General features: G+C 35.4%; 1 protein-coding gene across 10 annotated transcripts; it reads left to right on the top strand.

The window, feature by feature from the left end:
- OCIAD1 (OCIA domain containing 1) lies at window positions 1-22,923 on the top strand. 10 transcript variants are annotated; one of them, XM_086405826.1, is made up of 10 exons: window positions 406-490; window positions 1,074-1,245; window positions 1,663-1,725; window positions 2,152-2,232; window positions 6,810-6,863; window positions 13,707-13,754; window positions 14,555-14,690; window positions 15,557-15,732; window positions 19,668-19,820; window positions 22,397-22,923. In XM_086405826.1, the coding sequence occupies exons 3-10, from the start codon at window positions 1,668-1,670 to the stop codon at window positions 22,432-22,434; spliced, it is 744 nt and encodes a 247-aa protein (XP_086261952.1). In that variant the 5' UTR covers window positions 406-490; window positions 1,074-1,245; window positions 1,663-1,667; the 3' UTR covers window positions 22,435-22,923. The 10 variants fall into 10 exon arrangements, with proteins under 10 accessions (XP_086261951.1, XP_086261956.1, XP_086261949.1 ...); XM_086405825.1 differs by lacking the exons at window positions 406-490; window positions 1,074-1,245 and adding an exon at window positions 1-106; XM_086405823.1 differs by lacking the exons at window positions 406-490; window positions 1,074-1,245 and adding an exon at window positions 142-325.
- The last annotated feature ends 278 nt before the right edge of the window (window positions 22,924-23,201 follow it).

Genomic DNA, 23,201 nt, shown 5'->3' with positions numbered 1-23,201 from the left:
AGGAACAAGCCAAGGAGGACAACGCAGACAGACGCAGGAGTTCGCGTCCGTTCTGAGGCTGCTCGCTTTCAGACTCCGCAGGGAGGACTTGACGTCATTTCCTTCCGTAGGTCACCACTGCTTCCGGGTCGCGGTCATTTTGAGTCTGTATCTGGGTGACTTCTTGGCGGTCGTGTCGTTGACCGCTCCCCACCCCCAACCCCGCTGCAGTCCCGCGCGCCTCCCACCTTCCCCTCCCCCCTCCACCACACTTGACTCCCCTCCGGGCCTTCTGTCCCTGGTCGACCGGGCTCGCCGCGCCACCGCCCGCCGCCGTCGTCGGGAGGTGGGTGAAATGACGCAGAAAGCCCCGTTCCGCCCCCCCACCTACCCACTCACCATCTCTGTGCGGCCGGCTGCTCCCCTGCGCCTGCCGCCATTTTTCCCGCCTGCGAGGGTGGGCCGATCGCTCTTTGGGCCTCGGGCTCCTGGGTGCCGGTGACCAGGGCTGGTGAGGGAGCGTGTCTGGGGGTGTGCATGGGAGAAATTGGTGGTGACGGATGTGTGTAGGTGTTGGAGGTGGGAGACGCAGTGCGTGGGGGATGGGGTGCAGGAATCGACGGTGGTTGTTTTATTCTTTGGGAGCAAGAGATTAAAATGGTTTTGTCAAGCCTGACAGTCTCTTTCTAGGTAGGATGCGGTTGTGAGAAGAGGATTTCAGTTTTTTCTTTTACGGTTGTTCGATGATATACGTAGTTTATTAAGGAACCTCTATCCATCCATGCATTGATTTATTTATTCTTTTTCTCTAGTCAAGAGGTTGGCATGAATTAATAGAAGGCCCTCAGTGACAACTTACTGAATAAGTGAATTATGGAAGGGTCCCAATTTCTATCCTCATCGCGTGTGAAATTTCCCGTTTTCATTTAAATTGTCTTTAAGATGAGAATAAAGACGATATGTGAACATTGTGCAAAATACGTAGCTGTCTAAATCTGTTGATCTCGTAAATCCGGAGACATAGGTTAAAAATAATAATAAAGTGTACGTTCTTGAAATGCTATGCATTTTGTGTATCTCGTTTATTTTTCTAGGTCTCCATTTTAGGGTGGGAGAAAAGAGGATACAATCGAATGTTCTGTTAGCTTCGCACCACAGGGAGAACAAAATGACGTCCTTGTTATTTCAGTTTTTTTTTTTTTTTGGAAGTACTGCTTTGTAGAAGAGATTGTATGTTTCTTGGTGATTATTTCATTTTTTAAAAATGTAAGCCCAGAAATGACTTGGAATTTCCTTCTCTATTTTGGTGAATTATCTTAATCGTTGGGCATATGTTTCAGAGAGGATCTTAACACAGTATAATGTGAAATAAAGCAGCCTCAGAAGGAAAAATAAGTCTTTTTAAAAAACCGATAACCTTTTGTATCTTGATATAACCAGCTGATAAATAATTGCAAAGCATCTATTCTTCTTCAATTACAGGACCTAGTGAATCGTTCTAAAATAGGTAATAGGTTTGTGACTTTTTTAGGCAACTTTTCAAGTACTCTAGATGTAGTTGTGTTCTGTAAATATTTGTTGACTGGTTGCAATGTAGACTAGTAATTTTACTACGTTATATCTTGATTTATTTTGGCCAGTTGCAGTCATTTCTAATGCTTTTCATGAATGTTTTTGATGCAGGAAAGATGAATGGGAGGGCTGATTTTCGAGAGCCAAATGCAGAAGTTCCAAGACCAATTCCCCGTAACTATCAGTTAAATTATTTGTAATTAAAAGCATTTTTTATGTAGAGAAATTTTCTTTGTCTTGAATAACGTAGCCACTGGGCTGGCTTCATGGCTGTGTGACCTTTGTGGTTGCACATGGACCCATTAATGGTCTACTCTTGGCACCCTTAAATGCTTAGTAATTTGAACAAAGGGTCCCAAATTTTAATTTTGCGCTAGACCCAGCCCATTTTGTAGCCAATCTTGACTACATAACTGGTAGAATATTGGCACTAATTTTATATTTGAAGTCAAAGTTCGTTAAAAGTTTACAATCCACTTATTCCATTACTTTATTTTTTAAAAAATTATGTTTTGTTAATGTTTAGACTAAGGCAATTTTTCAGACTTAGTTTTTCTTCATGGATGTTTTAACATTTTACTAATTTTCCTTGGTAAAAAGACATAGGGGCTGATTACATTCCAACGGAGGAAGAAAGAAGAGTCTTTGCAGAGTGCAATGATGAAAGCTTCTGGTTCAGATGTAAGTTAAATTTTCTAATCAACAAAATTTGATCTTTAATATCTGAAATTATGATGATTTCACATAGAAAGAATGGGCAGCTTTTTGACTTTGGTATGGTTATTGCTAAAAGAGGTTGGTTAAAGAAATAAAAGTTGTATACATTCTATTAAGCATTTAAAATTGAATTATAGTTGATGTATGATGTTAGTTTCAAGTGTACTCCATAGTCATTTGGCCTTTGCATATATCATGAAATGATCAGAATTGTATGCATTTTAAAGTAATAATTTTTTTCAAGATTGTAAAGTATTTTTGTTGACAATAGTTATAGCATTTACTGAGTGTACATGGGTTATATAAAAATGACCTAATAAGGTTAATAACTATTACCCTCACTTTACAGATGAAGAAATTGAGGTTTAGAGCTGTTAAAGATACTATCTGTTGTTCTGCAGCTGGTAAGCGGTGGTGTCTGGACTTGAAGCCATGTCTCTGAAAATAGTTCATGATTCTACCCCTTAAACTTTTAACCGCTATAGGATAAAAATTGGTTAGTTTCTGTTTTATTGATGTGAAGTATAATTACACTACAGCTCTTAATTTCTGACTAGAGGTCTTATACATGAAGATTTTATTTTTTAAGTACAGAGAATGGTGAAAGCAACACAGAACATAATTTTCCTTTCAATAGAACCACGTCGTTTCTTCAAGAGGTCACTGCAGTCCTTTCAGATGAGGTAATTCTAGCAAAAAAAAAAAAAAAAACAAGGTGGGATTTTGAAAAAGGAGGGGGTGACAAGTAATTAAAAAGGATGTACATTTTCATCAGTCAGCCTAGTATTTGTGCATATAGTATGTAAGGTACTGTGCTTGGAATATGTTTTATGAGACAGTCTTTGTCTTGAAGTAGTTTTATGATGTACCTGAGACAAAACTAACTCATGAGACACCTTGAGAAAGGTTAAGTGCATAACAGCAATAGGATTAAAAAGATAAATTAGTTGGAATTTATTTAGCTATAAAAGGCTTTATTAAATGAGACTTAACAACCAATAGAAGTTCAGGTAAATGAAGAATGGTGGGGGAGCATTTAAATGAACAAAGGCAGGTTCTCTAATCACTTAATCTCTACTGGAGCCTTGAGTCTGAAGGGATTGGAGCAGAGGTCTTTTGTTGGGGGTGGAAAATAAATATAATACCAAGAAGTTAAAGGTTTGATTTATTACCTATTATATGTTCTTGGGGGCTTCCCAGGAGGTGCTAGTGATAAAGAACCTGCCTGCCAATGCAGGAAACATAAGAGATGCAGGTTCAATATCTGGGAAGATCCCCTGGAGGAGGACATGGAGACCCCACTCCAGTATTCTTGCCTGCAGAATCCCATGGACAGAGGAGCCTGGCGGGCTACAGTCCATAGGATTGCAAAGAGTCAGACATGATTGAAGCAACTTAGCACATGTCTGTGAGTTCTTGGGCCAAGGGGATGATACGTTATTTTCTTTAAAGGAACATTAGTTAGCAGTGTGCAGAATGGGTTAGAAGGATAAGAAGGTGTACAATTGGTTACATCTGCACAAACATACAGGTAATGTAACAATCTACATGCTAGGGTTAGTTTAATGTGTATTATATGTTACAGCAGTTCTCAATCTCTGCAATTGAGATAGTGTATGAATTCATATTTGTTTCATGCATCTTTTATAGGTTTTGTGAATGATGTTTCATGCATCTGAATTGGTTTTCGAATAAAACAGTATATGATTTATGTAAGAGAGAGCATAGACTCTGAGACCTGACTGTCTGGATTCAAGTTACAGCTCCAACGTATATTAGCTGTGAGATGTTGGAGAAGTTCCTGATCTCTATATGCCTCAGTTTCCTTCTCTTAAGTGGGGATAATAATAACCTATCTCATGGGATTGTTAAGGAGATTAATTCAGTTTAACTTATTTGTGTTAAGCTGTTTTATTGAATGGCTGTCAGTGCTGTTGTGATAAATGAAAAGTTTCAATTGAAAATGATTATGAGTTTAGAGAAGTATTTTGCTAGTGTAAGAAAAGAGTTAAAGGAATTTTAGGGGTTCTTGTGTTGAATATGATTGAGATCATGGTCATAATATAAAATAGCATTTGGTCAGCAGTTTTACTGATTTGCCTAAAGAAACATTTGGTAGACTCTGGAGTGGGAGTCAAGTAGTGCAATGGGAAAAGACCACTGACCTGGGAGTTAGAAGACTTGAATTTTGATCTAAATTCTACCACAAACCATCTGGGTTGCTTTGAGCAAATGACTTCTTTACTCTGACTAGAATGAAAACTGAATAATCTATGAAGTCTCTTAATTTTCCATTCTCATTTTCTGTAACAATGCATGAGTTGGGAAGAGACCTTAGTTCTACTCGGTTACCCTTTATTGTATGGAAAGAAGTTAGGAGATTTATGGAAAGATACAGTGGTGAATGGCAGAACTAGTACTAGAATCTCATTAACCAGACTGTTGCTCTTTACATTATGCCATCTTGGCCTAAGAAGAAAGCAAAATGGGGAAATTGTCCTTTGCAGAGATGGCCAACTAACTCATTGCCTTTTATCCTTAATGATTCTTCAGTGCTTCAAGTTGCAATTCTTGAACCAAGCTGAAGGAGAAAAGTGATTGCAAATTGTACTGATGCTGTAATTTTAAAGGAGTATCCTTTGAAAAACCTTAAATAATATATGAAGGCATTCTAACCAACCAATGTTAGATCATTTTTCCAGCAGAGGTAAAATCCATTAGTAAGTAATAGAGCAAGGATTTAAGCCTTAGAGTTTCTGCAGATTGTGTCTGATGGCAAAGCTAATGCCCTGTTCCAGCATTATGGGTTTTAATCATGAATATTTTAATAATTCAAATGCTTAATGGCTTTGGTTCTTAAGTTGCCCATATATATTCTAGACCATAGTTGAACAGGCTGTAAGCCAAGGGCCAAATCTGTTTTTGTATGGCTGTGAGCTAAGGGTGACTTTCACATTTTTGAATAGTTGAAAAAAGCAAAAGAATTTTTCATTACACATGAAATTTACCTGGAATTCCTATTTTTGCATTCATGAAGTTTTATTAGGACATGGTGTGTTCATTTATTTATATATTATCTCAGTGCTTTTGCTTTAAAATTCATAGTTGGGGCAAAGACTGTGTGGCGGACAATACCTCAAGTATTTACCACGTGACTCTTTACAGACCATTACCCAGCCCCTAGTCAGGAACTTCAGTCTCCAGTGCGGCAGCCATGTGTAGCTATTTCAATGTAAAATAGTTTACAGCAGAAGGGATACAAAGGAAAATCAGCAAAGGTAAAGGAGTGGGTGAAATTCAGAGACAAAGCTTCTAAGAGTCCTCTCCAAGTAGTCACACACTGAATGTACTAAATTTCTGCAGTTGCATGTTGTAGTAACACATCAGAGACTTAGCACCCACAGTTTTTATTAGGATCTGGTCACATAGGCTCCTTCAGCCTAGCAGGTAACAAAAATTCCAGACTCCCCGAAGGAAAGGAGGTGTTTGATATGAACAATATTTGTGCAAGTAGTTTGGGCATAATGAGCCACTTATCATCCAGGTAAAGTTTTATATCGGTTTACCTGTCAACCTCCTAGATATAAGGGAAGGACCAATCTTGAAAGCAGGCCTTTGTAAGGAAAGCAGTCTCCGGGCTGCCGTGTTAAATCTTTCCTGCACACTGCCAACTGGAGAAGAGATATAGACTTAACATCTAAATTCTTTTGGGCAGTTTGGGTATAGAAGACTGGCTTCATAAATTATGAGCCTCTGAGATTATGAGAGTTTTGGATTTTTCACTCGGGATTAATATGCATATGTACGTCAGTCATATTTTCATTTAGTTTTATAGAATTCCCTGGTTTAAGAGAAAGCATTGGTGTTTAAAATATATGCTTTCTAATTGTACCAATCACCATATGATTTTGGGCAAATAATGTGTCTTGTGTATTGGTTCACTCTGTAATACAGAACTTAAAAACTTGATATCTGGTATCAGAATTCATTGGAATCTGGAATCTGCCATTGACGTGGCTGTATGATCTTGAACAAATTACTTAATGTCTCTAAGCTTCAGTTTCCTTATCTTTAAAAGGGTAATAGTAATATCTAGCTTATAAAGATGTGGTAAAAATTAAATGAGATAATGTGCTGAAAGCACTTAACATGGTACATAGAATTTTGCAGTTTGTAATATATGTCTTGCCTACCTCATCAGTAATTTTTTCCCCCGTTCAACTTCAGAGGTAACTTTTGATCACTATTACTGTGTTGTTTTAGTTGATGATATCAGTGAATGGCTTTTTTAGAGCCTAAATCTGGGTGGTTCTGAAATTATGTTGTTTAATAATCTGTTGTATTTTCTTAAATTTAAAATGCTTTTTATGTTTCCCTGAGTATATATAGCACAGCTTTTAAAAGTGGAGAAATCTCTCTTGAAGATCTTAATTGCAATGTACTTCTAGCTGGTTTTACTGATATACATCTATTTATCCTAATGAACTCAGACAAAATCCTTTCCTTTTATTGATGTTGACAAATTCTTTTTCCCCCTATAGCTGTACCTTTGGCTGCAACAAGTATGTTGATTACTCAAGGATTGATTAGTAAAGGTAAATATTTTAAACTTTGAATTTGTTTAGCACATTGGGTATCATGTTTTTATGTTTTGTTTTTCTCATCTTTAGATAAGGGACATATGGTAATGTATCATATTAAAAATTATCATTAAAATTTTCTACATCAGAAGAGATCTATCTCCATGAATCCAGATTCAAATGTCAAATTTGAGAATTTGATGTCATCCTGCACTGTAGTGTATTAACACTCTAAGAACAAGAAAGTAATTAAAAGCCAGTGGTGGTTTATAGGAAGGTAGAGAAATAAACCTGGCTTAGGTAGACCATCCACATAACTCATCACCTAGTAGCTTGTTAGAAATGCATATTCATGGGCCCCATCCCAGGCCTGCTGAATCAAGAGTCTGAGTTAAGGCTCCAGCTGAATCTTATGTATTGGTTAAAAGACTGAATTCTCTACCTAGCTTCCTAAACCAGCTTTGTCTTATAATGAGGGAGTGGAGGTTCTTCGTTGTCCAAATTCTGTTGGTTTAAATGGTGAAGTTGGCAATCTCTTAATAACCAGAGCAAAAAGAAAATACATAGATATTCTGTTCAGTTCAGTTCAGTCGCTCAGTCGTGTCTGACTCTTTGCAACTCCATGAATCGCAGCACGCCAGGCCTCCCTGTCCATCACCAACTCCCGGAGTTCACTCAAACTCATGTCCATCGAGTCAGTGATGCCATCCAGCCATCTCATCCTCTGTCGTCCCCTTCTCCTACCCCCAGTCCACCCCAGCATCAGGGTCTTTTCCAGTGAGTCAACTCTTCGCATGAGGTGGCCAAAGTATTGGCGTTTCAGCTTCAGCATTTAGCAAAATAAATGAAAAATTTGAATTATGTAGTAAAATATGCTACTTGGAAAGAATAGTTGCGTTTAGGTTAGGTATTAAATATATCAGTCTCTACATATTTAAATTTAGTTGTGTAAACAGTAGAAATATTCATTACATTTATTTTGTGATCTGTCTTCTTGGAATTAGAAGCTATTCCAGAAAATGATAGTCAACAAGCTCCTTCTAAAATGTTACTATGATAGGAACATATGGCTTTTTCATATTAGCAGTATGAAATACTTAGTAGTATTGATATAACTAGTTGAGAAAAGTAGTTTTGGGAAATGGGAGGAGTTTTTGAGGTAAAATTTTGTTTTTATTTCAAGAATTTCCAAAGAACCTCACTAGACAGGAATTTTTAAAAAGCAAATGAATCAAGATGCATATAATCTTACTTGTCTTTCAGAGTTGTTTTATAGACTAGGGTTGTTTCTATAATGTGAAACAGACATTTTAGTCTCATTAATTTTAAGGAAAAACTGAGCAATGGAGAAATTATAGTGTCTATTATTATACTACCCATTTTATTTATGTGAGTTCTGTCAGTCATTTAATGATTAGAGCTAGACATGGGGTGGGGTGGATTACAGAAAAGAAAAATTAATAACAGCTGGTGGTTCATGTAAGGGAAACAAAGTGAATACAAAGTCGTGAATACAACTTTGTGAATACAACGTTGAAACAAATAGAGACTATAATTAAATATTAAATAAGCTTCTAAGTTTTGTGGTAGAGACTCGAAGAGCTATAGGTTTTCAAAGAAGAAAGATCTTTGTAGGGCTACTGTAATGAAGGTTTTGAAGATGGGTAGGATTTAGATTAAAGGAGATGGAAGAGTATCTTAGGAAGGAGGGACCTGGTTATCAGAATGATAACTGTGACAGTTGGGGGGACAGTCAGGGGACTGACAAGGCTAGAGTGACAAAATCGTGCAGGGAAGAATGAAAATGTATAGCTAAGGTAGAACCAAGAGAAATGGTAATTTGAAAAGATTATAAGAAAGCAAACTTTGGGAACTTTGGGGCTTACGTAGAGTAGGAGACTTTGGACAGCTTGAAGGTAAGACACAAGTGGTAAAGTTTGGGAGGATCAGATTGCACCTACTCACTTAGACCTTATGTTTTCAACAATAAAGTGACACCATTGCTAGGTTTTTGCCTGTTTGGGAATGCCTTGTAGCTACTCATACATACAACCAAACCACATAGAGAAATTCCCTTTTTGTAGTTGAACACACATCTTCATAGGGTGGTTCTTATATAATTACCACTGAAAACCTTAGGACCTAGTACTGAAATGACAGATTATTTTTGCAGCCAAAATCATCTTGGACTTCTGGTTACCGTTTGGTGATTATTTGACTTGAAATTAATGGTGATTTATGCCTCTGATTTTGTTTGCAGAAGTCATACCATGAGCAACAACCATCCTCAACATCTTTCTCTATACAACATCTTTCTCTATAGTTTTTCATAGTGACTGGGCTTGGAGCTTTTTGGTGGGATTTAGTAATCTACTTTTTAAAAAGGATGAATTGCTGAAAATGACTTACCTAATTTGTAGAATAACATTTTCTATTGAGCGTGTCACGTCACCTTTATACCTTTGTCAGTGTTTTGCTGTTGGGATTTTGATACTTTGAGTAAAAAATACAGAAAAGAATATTGAGTGATATGTCATCCATATAATTACCTCCCAGAATTGAGGGCTTTTATTATTGTTGAAATTGTATTGGGGTCTTGTTTTTGGAGGATGAGGTATTCTAATGAAAAAGTCAATGTCAAAAAAAAATATTGAGAGAGACTTTAGAAAAGGAATTTGAATCCAGCAAAGCATTTTGCATTTAATCAAAATGCCTAACATTTTGTGTATGATTTTATCCACATGTATGATTTTTAATCCAGTTTGTCATAGTCTGCATAGTCTTAGCTGCTCCTGCTCTAGTCATTCTTTTAAATCAAAATATTTAAATATACTCAGATCATTTCTAACTTCAGAACATAAAAAAGAAAAAATCTTCTTTATCCTTTTACAGCTGTTCCTAGTTGTCTTGAATTTGAAGCCAGACTTCATGAATGAGCACTTCACTTTTTCTTTTGACCTATTGCAGTATATGTCATAGATTATACATACAATCTGATACGTACTAAAACGTACCAGTGCAACCTTTTTGTAGCTTGAATTTGATAGACAGGTTTTCTTCATGACCATTACATAACTTTAATCAGTCCTTAAAATGTTCTCTTCTCTTGGCTTCAATTATAACACATTCTTCTGGTTTTTCTCCTGTTGCAGGCAACTTCTCTATTTCTTCATGTTTTTTGAATGTCTGATATGCACTATATGTTCTGGGTATGTAGCATTGAAGACAAAAACCCACAGCCTCTTAATGCTTACATTCTTAGTGTGGGTTTTTTCCTTCATTGTGTTCTTAAGAGTTTTACTTTGCCTTTGAATTTTTAGTTCATGTACTATCCAGCAATGATGGGAAGTTTAGTGGCCATTTATTGCTCTAAATCCTCATAATTATCTCGAGCCTAGGTAATCGGCTCCAAAACCACGTTCTGCACATCTCCACATGAATGGCCCTTCTACAGGCTCCTCAAATTGAACTCAAGTTCAGTCCCAAACTGAATTCACTTCTCCATAAATTAATTCCTCCATTCCCTCCGAGTCTGAATGGCATCCCTCTCTAGCCAGGATACAGACATTTTTCACTTCTATTCCTTACCTGCTTTGTCCAACAAATGTCCATTCTGTAGTCTAGCTCTTAAGTATTTCTGTAAGCTGTCTACTTTCATCTGCACTCCCATTGTAATTCATGTACCATTTGTTGGTAAGAATATTGCATTAGTCTCAGTAATTGTATTTGTCTCCATTCTTGCTACTTCCCGTTAAAATATGGACTTTTTTTGGCAGTTGACGGGGCATAGTGCATGCAGTAGACACTAAAATACAAGAATAATTCATTTTATTGTGCTTTACAGATACTTTTGTTTTTTTACAAATTGAAAATTTGTGACAAGCTGCATAGAGCAAGTCTTATCAATATCACTTTTCTGAAAGTAGCTGTTCACTTCTGTGTCTCTGTGTCATATTTTGGTAATTCTTCCAGTAATTTAAACTTTTTCATTATCATGTGATCATTGTCATGGCGATCTGTAATCATTGTCCTTTGATGTTGCTGTTACAAAGATTATAGCTTGCTGAAGGCTCAGATGGTTAGCATTTTTAAGCACAAAGTATTTTTTTTTTATTAAGGTATGTACATTGATTTTTAGACATAATACTATTGCACATTTAATAGACTACAATACAGTGTAAACATGAATTTTAATATGCAGTGAGAAACCAGTAAATTTGTATGATTTGCTTTATTACAGTGGTCTGGAACTGAGCCTGCAGTTGTCTCCAATCTGTGTCCGTATTTGAGTGGATGAATAGCAACCATTACACTATATTCTGTTTGTCTTCATTTGCTCTGTACTAAAGCTCTGTGAGGTTAAAGAGAGTGTCTCTTTACTGTTATATTCCTATTTCCTAGAATGTAGTGCCTGTATATTATAAGTGGTCTATAGGTATTTGCTGACAGAATAAAGAAACAATGTTTTGGGTAAATGTAGATATTGATATAGTCCTCCCTTTTCTCATCATCTCAGTTCATTTTGTATAAAATTAAATGGCAAAATTACATATACATGATACAATCTTTTATGTACCTTCTTTCAACGTTGTGAGATTCATCCAATAGTATGCCCAAACTGGCTTGTACCAGCTCCAGAGGGCTAATTGTTACAAATTTTAGAAACTTGGCAAACCAGTTTTTAAAGCATTGGTAGCTTGAAATTGGTCATAGTGCAAGTATTTACACCACAGAAATCAACTAACATTACAAATCAGAGCCTTTTATTTGGGGAGCTTGTTTACCAGCATGTCACTAGATTCATTCACATTGTTGCATGTAGTTGTAAGTTATATACACTCATTGCATATAGTTTTTGCTATGTGAATATATCATAGCAGTCTGCCCATCCTTTTGTACACTGATGATTGTGTAGTTTCCAGTTTTGACATTACAAATGGTTCTGCCATGAACTCCATGTCTCTTTGTAGACGTTTTGCTTGGTCATAGATTATGTCCAGGTACAATTTTAGTAGATACTTTCTAAACTTTCCAAACTGTTCAGACCAATTTATACTCCTACTACCAGTTCATTGATTTCTGTTTGTGTCATTATCACCAACACATGCTACTTTTGTGTCTTTTGAATTTTAGCCGTTGTTAGTGAACACTATAGTGATTGCATTGTAGTTTTAATTTGCATCTCCCTCATGGTTAATGGGAGAAGGCAGTGGCACCCCACTCAGTACTCTTGCCTGGAAAATCCCATGGACGGAGGAGCCTGGTGGGCTGCAGTCCAGGGGGTTGCGAAGAGTCAGACACGACTGAGCAACTTCACTTTCACTTTTCACTTTCATGCATTGGAGAAGGAAATGGCAACCCACTCCACTGTTTTTGCCTGGAGAATCCCAGGAACGGGAGAGCCTGGTGGGCTGCCGTCTCTGGGGTCGCACAGAGTTGGACACGACTGAAGCGACCATTAGCAGCAGCAGCATGGTTAATGAAGTTGATCTCGTGTGTATTTATCAGATCTCTTATAAGAAGGGCTTTGTGTAGTCTCTTTAGGATATTTATCTGGTATAAGGACATGAAGAATCTCTTGTGCTTTTTCTGTAAACTTTAGTGTATGTATTTATTTTGTCACACTTCTGAGTTCACTGACCAGGGTTTGAACTCAGGCCCTTGCCAGTGAAAGCCCAAAGCCTTAACCACTGGGATGCTAGGGAATTCCCTGTTTTGTCTTTCATACTTTTATTTTCAGGTCATCTCGAATTACTTTTGAACATTAGATGAGGTAGGATCAAGGTACATGTTTCCCCCGTACAGATTCGTGGTTGGCCCAGGACTATATTTTGAAAGCTAGTCTTTGTTCACTGCAATGCAGTGTTGTTGCCTCTGTTACAAATCAAGTGACTGTATGTGTGGGTCTGTTTCTGGATTTTTCTGAATTTGATCAATTTATGTGTTTTTGTACTTATAACACATTATCTTAATTAGTATAGCTTTATCATAGATACTGATATCTGGTGATAGCTGGTTCTCCATTGTGGTATTCTTCAATATTGCCTTGGTTTTTCTTGACCCTTTGTGTTCCCACATGAATATTAGAATAAGCTTTTTAGTTTGGGGAAAAAACTTTATTTGCTTTTAATTGGGATTGCGTTGAATTTATAGATGTTATGAAGATTACCATCTTTATTTAATCTTTGAATTCACGAACGTGGTGTGTTTCTCCATTTACTTAGCTTTCATTTCCCTCAGTGAATTTTTTAGTTTTCAGAATCTTTCTAATTTTTTATTAGATTTGTGTTTGGGTCTTTGATGGGTTTTGGTGCTGTATAGTATCCTTTTTAAATTGTTGGTTCTCTTGTTTGTTCCTGATTCATAGAGATGTGTATTTTTTGTGTGTGTGTATTTTTGTATATTGACCTTGTATCAAGTGGTCTTGCTGAATTCATCCATTCTAATAGATTAGAATCTTTTGATTTCTTCATATTTCTCTTGATGTTGAATTCCCTTTTGAATAGCTTCAGGCTGCTTTGGTATTCTGGAAAGAGCTAATGCCGCCAGGTAATATATAAAGGTAGTCTGTACTAATTTTTCCTTATGTCTTTGTGAGTTGCTCAAAGCCACTAAGAAATAGATATATCTTGCTTTATACTGCACTGCTAAACTTACAGCTATTTTTGTCTCACATTATAAAAGACGAGCAGAAGTATGTGACTAGCAGAATTATTTTCTTTGTATTTTTGACCATGATTTCTGTACCATTCTTGTACTCTTAGCATAAACTTCTTTCCTTGCAATAAAAAATAAAAAACATCTTAATTATGTAAATGTAACAGTGTTGCTCAGAAATATTTACTGTTTTATCTTTAGGAATCCTTTCAAGTCATCCCAAATATGGTTCCATTCCTAAACTTATATGTAAGTATGAACAATACTAATTCTCTTAGTTTTTTGCCTAAGTAAAATAAAAAGCTTTTACAAATGATCTATCTTACTAATAACAGTTATTTGGTTATTTGTTTTGATAAATCATTGTGTTTAAGTTTTAAATGAACTACTTGGGCATTTTATTGTTAGCATTAAAAACCATGAGTTAGTTGAAAGAGGCATTTTTCCCTGTTTTTATAATGTCTAAAACCATTAGTTTTAAATTATTTTGTAAAAAGGTAATATTTGAAAATAAGTTATCTTGGTCTATGAGGAAAGAAAGTTCAGCTATTCTGGTTAATCAAAGAATATTTAAAATTAAGTGTAATTTTTTTAAAAACTGTAATTTGCAATTAGTAAATAAACATAACAGCATTTATAAGTGTAGTTTCTTTACATTTTATGATATGGGTAATAAAAAAATAGTAAATTGCCCTAAAAGAGAGTGTCTGAAGCTTTTTATGAATCTTTCCAGGGTATTCTGTCTTCTGTATTGGAAAGATAGAACAGTAGCCATGCTTAGGTAGCACTTCATAATTTATCATTTTAAGGGATTTGTTTCACATAATTTTTAACTTACTTGATTTTGTGAAAGTGAATTATATCCACTGAATCTTTCTGTGAACTCTGAATGCAACTCAATGTTGTACTTTTACCAGTATTTCAGGAAATCTGTTTTTCCACACTAGAGACATATTTAGAACTACATTTTTTTGAAGTGTTCTTTTAGAAAAGATTTTTGTCTAAAGAGGCACATTGAATTACACTTTTTGTTTATTTTTACAAATAAGTTGCTTGCATCATGGGATACTTTGCTGGAAAGCTTTCTTATGTGAAAACTTGCCAGGAGAAGTTCAAGAATCTTGAGAATTCCCCTCTGGGAGAAGCTTTACGATCAGGACAGGCACGACGATCTTCACCAACTGGGTAGGCCGTTCAGATCTTTATAAAGGCTTTCATTTTAGCTAAAAAAAACCCCTGTAACTAGATACTGATGTAGTTGAGTGCATGAAACATTGCCTTACTGAAGGACCATTGGAAACTTTCCATTTTGCGGCAAGCTAAAGCTAATTTTATTTTTAAAAGTAAAACAAGACTTGTTTAGTTTAAAATAAAGAGTTGCATCCTATTGGGAGTTCATGTCCGAGAATGAGAGATTTTAATTTGGCAAACTCGTTTGGTTACTATACTCTTATTTTTTTTAATTGCCAAATATTATCAGTCTCATCTCTTGACAGATTTCAACTTTTTAATTCTTCTGTTGTTTAAAACTGTATAAGTATAGATAAGTGAATCTGTCTTGAGAGGTAGATAAATAATAAGGTAATTAAGTAGATTTGGTAGATAAATTGTCCTGTCACAAATGGCAAGCAACAGAAACCCCATTAGAACTACTCTTATTTGTATTTGCTTCAGCAAAATGGTGTTGATACGGACTACTCCCTGTGGAAGTAACTTCCCAGTTAATGTGAGAAATGGACATATTTTCTGATCTGAGGTACTTTTTCTTTCCAAGAACTTCAAACACATTAAAAGGATCTCTGAAGCCTAATAATAGAAAATTGGGTATATATTTTCTCTTCTCTATGTTAAGAGTGACAATTTTTTAGTTATATAAGTGGATCAGAACATGTTTTTGTGGCAGAAACAGACTTTATTTTAGTGTTTTAAATAACTATACTAACATTATATGATTCCTTTAGAAAATGACTTAAGTTTTTGTATCTTAACACACTTCTTTAAATAAGGCATAGACAGTAACCCTGTTTATACAATATGATTTTATCTTATAGGCACTATTCTCAGAGGTCAAAATATGACTCAAATGTGAGTGGTCATTCATCTTTTGGAACATCCCCAGCAGCAGACAACTTAGAAAAAGAGATGCTTCCTCATTATGAGCCAATTCCATTTAGTGCTTCTTTGAATGAATCTACTCCAACTGGTATTACTGATCATATTGCCCAAGGTAGAAACTTCTCTTGAAATGAATTTCAGCTTTTATGGTCCAACGTATGTATAAACTTTATTTGATGACCTTTTTTGCTGGATATCACCTCTGTATTCCACCATCAGCCTAAACTCAGCATGTTTGTTTGCTCATCTGTTCATTTGAATTCATTCTTCATTCATTCAACACTTTTTGAGGTCCAGTAGGTATCAGGTACTCTACTAGATATGGAAGTAAAGATGAATAAGAGTTGGCTGTTTGCCCTGAAAAACTCTCTCAGTCTGCTGGAAGATATAGAAAAATAAGAATAAATTATTAATATGCTCCATTAATTGAAAATGCTAACCATGTTTAGTGAAATAGCAAAGACGAAATGATAAATGGTCCTTGGAAGAGTCTTTAAAAGATTTCATTTATTACTGTGGTCTTAAAGGCTCTCTTAGCATCTTGGTAATGTGAGAAAAATTACCTGCTTTACAGAACTGTTGTCAAGTGAGAAAATCCATGTGAAAGTGCTTTGTGAAGTTTGTGTGACTGTTAGCTTTGAAGATCACGTGATGTGAGTGAAACAACATCAACTTTGAATTAAGGCCTGCATATGAATCATGATTGACATTTGCTAGCTATGTGTCTTTAGACAAGTAATTTGTGGTGCCTTCAGTCCCTTGATCTCTTGAATTGAGATGATAATACCTCTCTTAAAGAACTTTGGGAATGAAATGAACTAATGAGAGGTAATGCCTGAAAAGTATTAATAATAGACTGTCAGCAAATGTTAGCTAGCTTGCTTCCTTGCTTTCTTCAGTGTAATTTGCCATGAAAGATGAATTGGAAACAAAGTATAAGTTTGTAATTCCTTACCTAAAATCCAAAACATTTTTAAAAGAACAGATTTTTAAATAGAAATTAGTGATAAAATTCTGACCTGAACTCAAACCGATTTCAGCTGGATAGAACTATATTGATAATCTTTATCTTAATATTTTTTCTAGATTTTGTTTTAGGAATGTTGTGTTTGCTTATTCATCACTACTTCAATGGACATTAAGTAATGAGGGATATATATGGTAATGTTTTTTCTAAAATCTAAAACTGATTTTTGAAGCATTTCTGACTCCCAAGGGTTTGGAGAAGGGATTATGGACCTCATGAGTATTTGAAAACACATGCTTTGAAATAAATACAATAAGCCAGTACCTGTGGGGAGCAAACAAGGTTAAAGGGACATTCGGGCCTTCATTTCTTTTCAGACAGAACAGATTTTATTCTCTATGTATGAATATGTTAAAAGGACGGAAGGTATAGAGTGGAAAGAGAGGTGTTGATTATAGATCAAGTAAGGTTCCAGATGGTGCAGAAAAGGTTCTAGGTTGGTCAGGATATAAAATAGCCATTTGCTGTATGTGGCTGTTAATTCATTAAAATTAAGACAAATTGAACATTCAGTTCCTCAGTTGCTTTGGTAGCATTTCAGTTGCTCAGTAGCCATATGTACTACTGGCTACTGTGTTGGACTGTGTAGAGAACATTCACATCAATATAGAAAATTGTATTGGACAGCACTGTCTCAGAGCAAGAGTCAGTGGTGGGGGTGGGGGGTGAATAACTGAAGAGATTCTTAAGTCTTATTTTTGACTGCACTGTACAACATGTGTACAACACGTGCTGTACTGAATCATCAGGAAAGTTCAAAAGTCTTTTAATTCTCACCTTTTTCCCCCTTAGTGGCTGGACACAAGACACCTGATTAGTGAGAAAGGAAAAGAGGTCAGCAGCCTAGGAGAGAACGGTTAAAGTCATTATTTTCTCTCCAAAGTCAGCTGTCTCACAGTGTCTCGCATTTCCCCAGTCTGCCAAATGCAGATCTATTGTACGTCTGTTCTAGCCGTGCACCAGGTCTTCCCTTGCTGTGTCTTGCGTCTTTCCTTGCATTTGCGTTAGAAAATTTCGTTCCATGTTACATAACTTCTTTGCCGGTAAAAACAGACAAAACGCCCTTTGGTATCTGCCCACAGACTACAGCAAGGACCAAACTTTCATGTATTTTAAGTCCTCCACTGTAGCCATCCACCCATCCTGCTGTGCTGTCTTACCCCCTGCCCCCAAGTCACGATCGCCGCTTTAGTTCCCTGTGTGAGCCCACAGTGGCCTCTGCTTTCCTGCGGTCCTCCCTTACCAGAACATCCTCCCCTTTTGTTTAAGTCCTGTTTGTCCTCAACTTTCTCTTACCAGGAATTGAAAGTTATTAATCTCTCAGAGTAGAAAGCATTCTTTCATAGTTGTCATGAGACTTACTGTAGTTTATTACAGTTAGATTTAAATCAGTGCTTTTTTACATTTTCCTGTTCCTTCCAGCTCTTAACTGTAAGTCTTGCTCCCTACACAATGCAAGATATTTTCATTTGGCTTTTACAAGTGAAAAAAATTGTCCGTAATTTTCTGTCTGATTCATGTTTTCATTATTCGTTGCAAAATTTCAGAACAATGAAGTGTTTTTCTTTTTGATACGAAAATGTATTAGACCTGGAAGGAATTTTAGTGAAGATCATCTAGTTCAAACTTCCATATTTCACAGTTGAGAAAACCAAGATTCGAAGAAGCTTAGTGATTTGCCCAAGGATGTTCATTGAATGTTGTCAGAGTGGGAATGAGAATCTAGGGCTCCTAACTACTCATCTAGTATAAGCTGTCTCCTTTAGAATTTTAAAAATATCATTTATGCTGAAAGGAAATGAATTCAATAACTTATTACTAATGAAATGCAAGGTGGTTTTAAATGCAGTATACAGTTTTAATATTTTTCTTTAAGCAAGAAAAATTTGGTTTTTATCCATGGTATATAATATTAGAACTAATTAGAAATTTAAATCCTCTGCTTTGTATCAGTGCAAGTATACTTCATGGTAAAAGATTGTAGTTGAATATATTCAATGAATAGTTATGTTGCTTTGAAAAATGTGAGTATTCGCTGGGACCTTACTATTGACTTTCAAAATAGTACCATTTATAAAAACTGTTTTAAAACAATTATTTTAATTCATATGGTTATATTATTAAAATGATATACCTGATTTCTATGTCTCATTAAAAACCTCTGAAAAATACTATTTTGGGAGTGGTTTGTTAGATTTTGTAAGTTAAATAGTTCACTGAGTGTTATGTTAGCATTAATTAATTTTTAAAAAATGTTATCTGGCTTTGCTTGCTAACTATATATTTTATAAACTATATTCAATATTTAGTCCTGTCACCTAACCATTTCCTTATTTTTATATCAGTATTTGACTCTGATAAAATGTTTTCATACTTTGACTTTCTTTGGGGGAGAGAGAATAAATGCTGGTTCCCCAGGTAAAAGTTGCTACTTTTTTCTGCCTCAGTATTGCATCCATTCGACCTGAATCAAAATGATGCTTCCTGTGGTTAAAGACTATGTTTTATACCTTTCAATAGCTATTTTCAAGTATTATTGAAATACAAGAAAACATAAATGTTTTCTTAATTGCTGGAGTTGTTTGTATATATATAGGCTGCAACATTTAACTATGGAACTATTACTAAATCTACACCATGTCTAGTTTTGTTCAATTGTCGCTAGTAGAATATATTTCTCTTTAATTATATAAACTGTATGAATAACCTCCAAGTTTAGAGCAACACTAGCATTTTAATGAGTGAATTTTGCTGGTATATATTATATCCATTCTTCTTCTGGCCATGGGTAGTTTAAAAATATATTTTTTTAACTTTAGAAATAAAAGCTTGAAAGTGTAAGAGGAAGTAGATTTTGGTTTTATAGTTACCTTGGGGAAAATACAGAACCTTTGGAATACTGGTAATAATCTGATCCTTCACTTTAATTTTTTGGTAGGTAAGAAGCATTTGTAAACTTTAGTTGCTTTGGATTTATTAAAATCCTTTTATCACCATTTATTAACTGTTTGTTGTTTTAGGACCTGATCCCAACACTGAAGAAAGTCCTAAAAGAAAAAATATTACATATGAGGAATTAAGGAATAAGAACAGAGAGTCATATGAAGTTACTTTAACACATAAGACTGACCCCTCAGTCAGGCCTATGCAGGAAAGAATGCCAAAAAAAGAAGGTATGATAGTCTAGTCTGAATCACTTTACTCTTTAGGATTGGAAACTGCAGCACTAGTTTCATTATACTAACGTGTGATTTAATGCCTCAAGCAATTAACCAAAATAACATTTTTTAAGATGGTAACTATTAATAGTTATCAGTTCTTCCTTTTTCACAATGTTCCAAAAGCCAGTTTATGTTAGAAAATAATGAAGTCCAAATAAGTATAGCTTACAACAGTAAGACTAAATTTTTAATGTAGAAATTATACAAACATTTGATTGTATGAGAAGCCACCTTGGGAATTGATAACATTTTTTTAAATGATGTATCTATTGCATAAAACCAGATTGGATTGATAGTGCCCCTTTTGGCAGAATCACAGAATCCTGATTGAGTAATAAAATGATGGTCTTGTATGTCTATGAAATTGAGAGTTACATGCTTACAAACTAGCTTTTAGGGCATTTCCAAATAGGGAGTTTGACTTTTAACAGAACTTTGTGCATAGTTGCTCAGTTGTGTCCGACTCTTTGCGACCCCATGTACTGTAGCCCACCAGGCTCCCAGGAAGAATACTGGTGTGGGTTGCTATTTCCTCCTCCAGTGGATCTTCCTGACCCGGGGACTGAACCCATATCTCTTACGTTAACAGGTGAATTCTTAACCACTGAGCTGCCAGCGAAGCCCCTTAACAGTACTTCACTCTGTAATTATTATATACAGATTTTTAATATTATGATTTAAGACTTTTTGGAGCAGCTGTGCATAACTGAGAGTAAATTTTCTGACACCAAAGATTTGTCAGTAACGAGGGCATTTTGAATAGGGCTTTGTAGCTGTTTCAGTATAAAATTTTGTAATATCTTTCTTGAGGAATTATAGAGGATGTATCATTGTTTCAAGGTTTTCTATTTACTACTTTAAAAATTGAAGGAACAAAAAGGTCCTTTGTACCTTCTTGAGAGTACGCCACAGAGAATGCAAAAATACATAAAAAATCCTTAGTATTTTTTATTATGATCATTCCTTTAGAGCTAGTTTTATTTCTAATCCATAGTAATTGTTTCATTTAATTCTATTTTATAACAGTGATCCACCTCTGTCATATTATTGATGTTGTTTACAGCTTTAAAACAGATTTATAATCAGCGATACTTGTTAATGTTTGTCGTAAAACATAAGCCTTATGTATTTAGTAGTTATTGCTCTGTAATATGTGAAGATTCACTGGTACTCTGATCTTCTAATTAATTTGAGAGTTTAGACTGTAAGCTCCATGAGGGCAGGCGGTAGTATTCTTCTCATTTTTGTAATCTGCTCTACTGTGTGCCTGCATAGCGTAGTGCCATCGTTTGATACGTCAGGAATGTTGTGTTTTGGTTGGGCCTTCTAGTAAGATAACACAGTAGATGAGTGGTATTTGCTGGATTTGGACATCGGTGCTTTTGGCTGTGAACAGTTTTGAAGTTGTGTTTCGTGATACAGTGATGTGAACTTTTTCTTTGTAAAAAGAAAGCTTTTTTTGTGCTTTATATAATTTAAAGAAAAAAGTTATGAAACAGTTTGTGATTTCTGTTCTAGAACCTAGATAGAAATTTAACAGTACAAAGGTCATAAAGTGTCATTTAAAAATTCTCAGCTTTTGTTTATGTGGATTATTTCGTTGTTACTTTAGCTAGTTAGAAATTATGGCAGAAATTTTAAACATCTAAGCATATTTTCAGATAGCTGTCAGCAGTGATGTCCCCACACATCATGTAGCTCCGTGAAGACTGCCTTCTACACATAAGGGGAGAAGAGCAAGGGGGAAAAGCAGAACAATGTCTTAGTATAATAATGAAATAATTTTGACTTTATAAAGACTTCACTGAAAAACTTGGGGAAGGGAATCCCCTTATACTTTGATAATTGCTTCTTTACATTGTTACGAATACTTGGGTCTTGTGAAGTTATAATTCACAGATGATGGCTGTGTAGAAGAGAGGCTAAAAAGTAAGAGTAGAGAAGATAGAAGAACATGTTTCAAAATATAACTTCACATAAAATACAAAAATATTGGAAAGCATTTCCTCCTTGTACTAGTATTAATCTCCTGAGAGAGATTACATTAATCAAGTCTGAGGTTTCTGTGAAAAACGACATTCAAATGTTCAGTATTGTTTTATTTTGCATTTACTGGTAACTGTTGTACATCGTGTAATGTATACCATGCTTGCTTTCGATGGTAAAGCTGTAAAGGTACCCAGGCTTTGGACCTAAATAGACCTGTGTTCACGTTTCAGTGCTACCTATTTTTTTAGGCTTGTACCTTGGGCAAGTTACTAATCTGTTTTCCTTAGAATGGGGATTATATTTACTTTATCAGGTTGTTTTAGACATCAAATACACATGTAAAGATCTTGATGCCATATTTATGTCCAACCTCCAGTTCACAAAAGTCTAACCAGCCCCTTTTTATAATTATAATTTGACTCTTACGTACATTTATTCAAATGAGAAACATAATTTAAGTCATAATAATAGCAAACATAAAACAGTTCCTTTCACTTATTACTATTTGGAATCATCAATTATTTGTGCTTTTTTCCTAGTCAAGGTAAACAAATATGGAGATACTTGGGATGAGTGAAAAATTGCATCATTGGACCTACTGAAGGAGTTTCAGTATCCAGCTTCATCTAGGTGGTCATGAACATCTGCATGCTTTGAGCTCAGCAGCAGTCTTCATAAACACATTTAAAACTAGAACCTGGGTTTTTGTGGTTTGACTTATTGAAATGATGTTTTAAAAACTCAAGACTTTAACATTAATATTGTGTGAATGTAGTCATTTGGGGAACTCTTTGAATGATGTTATTATATCATGATTATACAGAGTTTATGAAATTGTTTTAAGTTACAGGCCAAGGATACTCTGTTCTAAAACTTTCAAGAGAATGTAATGCTCTACAATCACTGCATCTGGAAATAAATGATACCTGCATGTTGAATTGGGGTGGGGGGAGCAAGCATAATTTTTAAGTGTTAAACTTTACATCAAAATTATTAAAACGCCTTTCTCCAGTGTTTGCTGTATTCTCTTAGTGTTTATGGTAAATAAAATATAAAGGAACATGTATCTTCATTGATTTTATGGTCTTATTGTTTCTAGTCTGCCTGTGTGCTAAATTGCTTCAATCGTTTCCAACTCTGCAATCCTATGGACTGTAGCCTGCCAGGCTCCTGTCCATGGGATTCTCCAGGCAAGAATACTGGAGTGGGTTGCCCTCTTCTTAAGTACAATCATAAGAAAGAGTTTTGTAGGGATAGGAAATAAAGTCATCTATCTGAATATTTAATTATACAAAGAATGTGACTCAAATAAAGCAACATACAGTGAGTAGCCCAATGCCCTGA

The sequence above is a fragment of the Bos grunniens genome, chromosome 6, assembly GCF_055505025.1.
Source record: "Bos grunniens cultivar Pamir isolate PY7600 chromosome 6, Bosgru_T2T1.0, whole genome shotgun sequence".
NCBI classification, from domain to species: domain Eukaryota; kingdom Metazoa; phylum Chordata; class Mammalia; order Artiodactyla; family Bovidae; genus Bos; species Bos grunniens.
The sequence above is the reverse complement of the archived record's forward strand: the minus strand, read 5'-3'. Positions and strand labels throughout refer to the sequence as shown.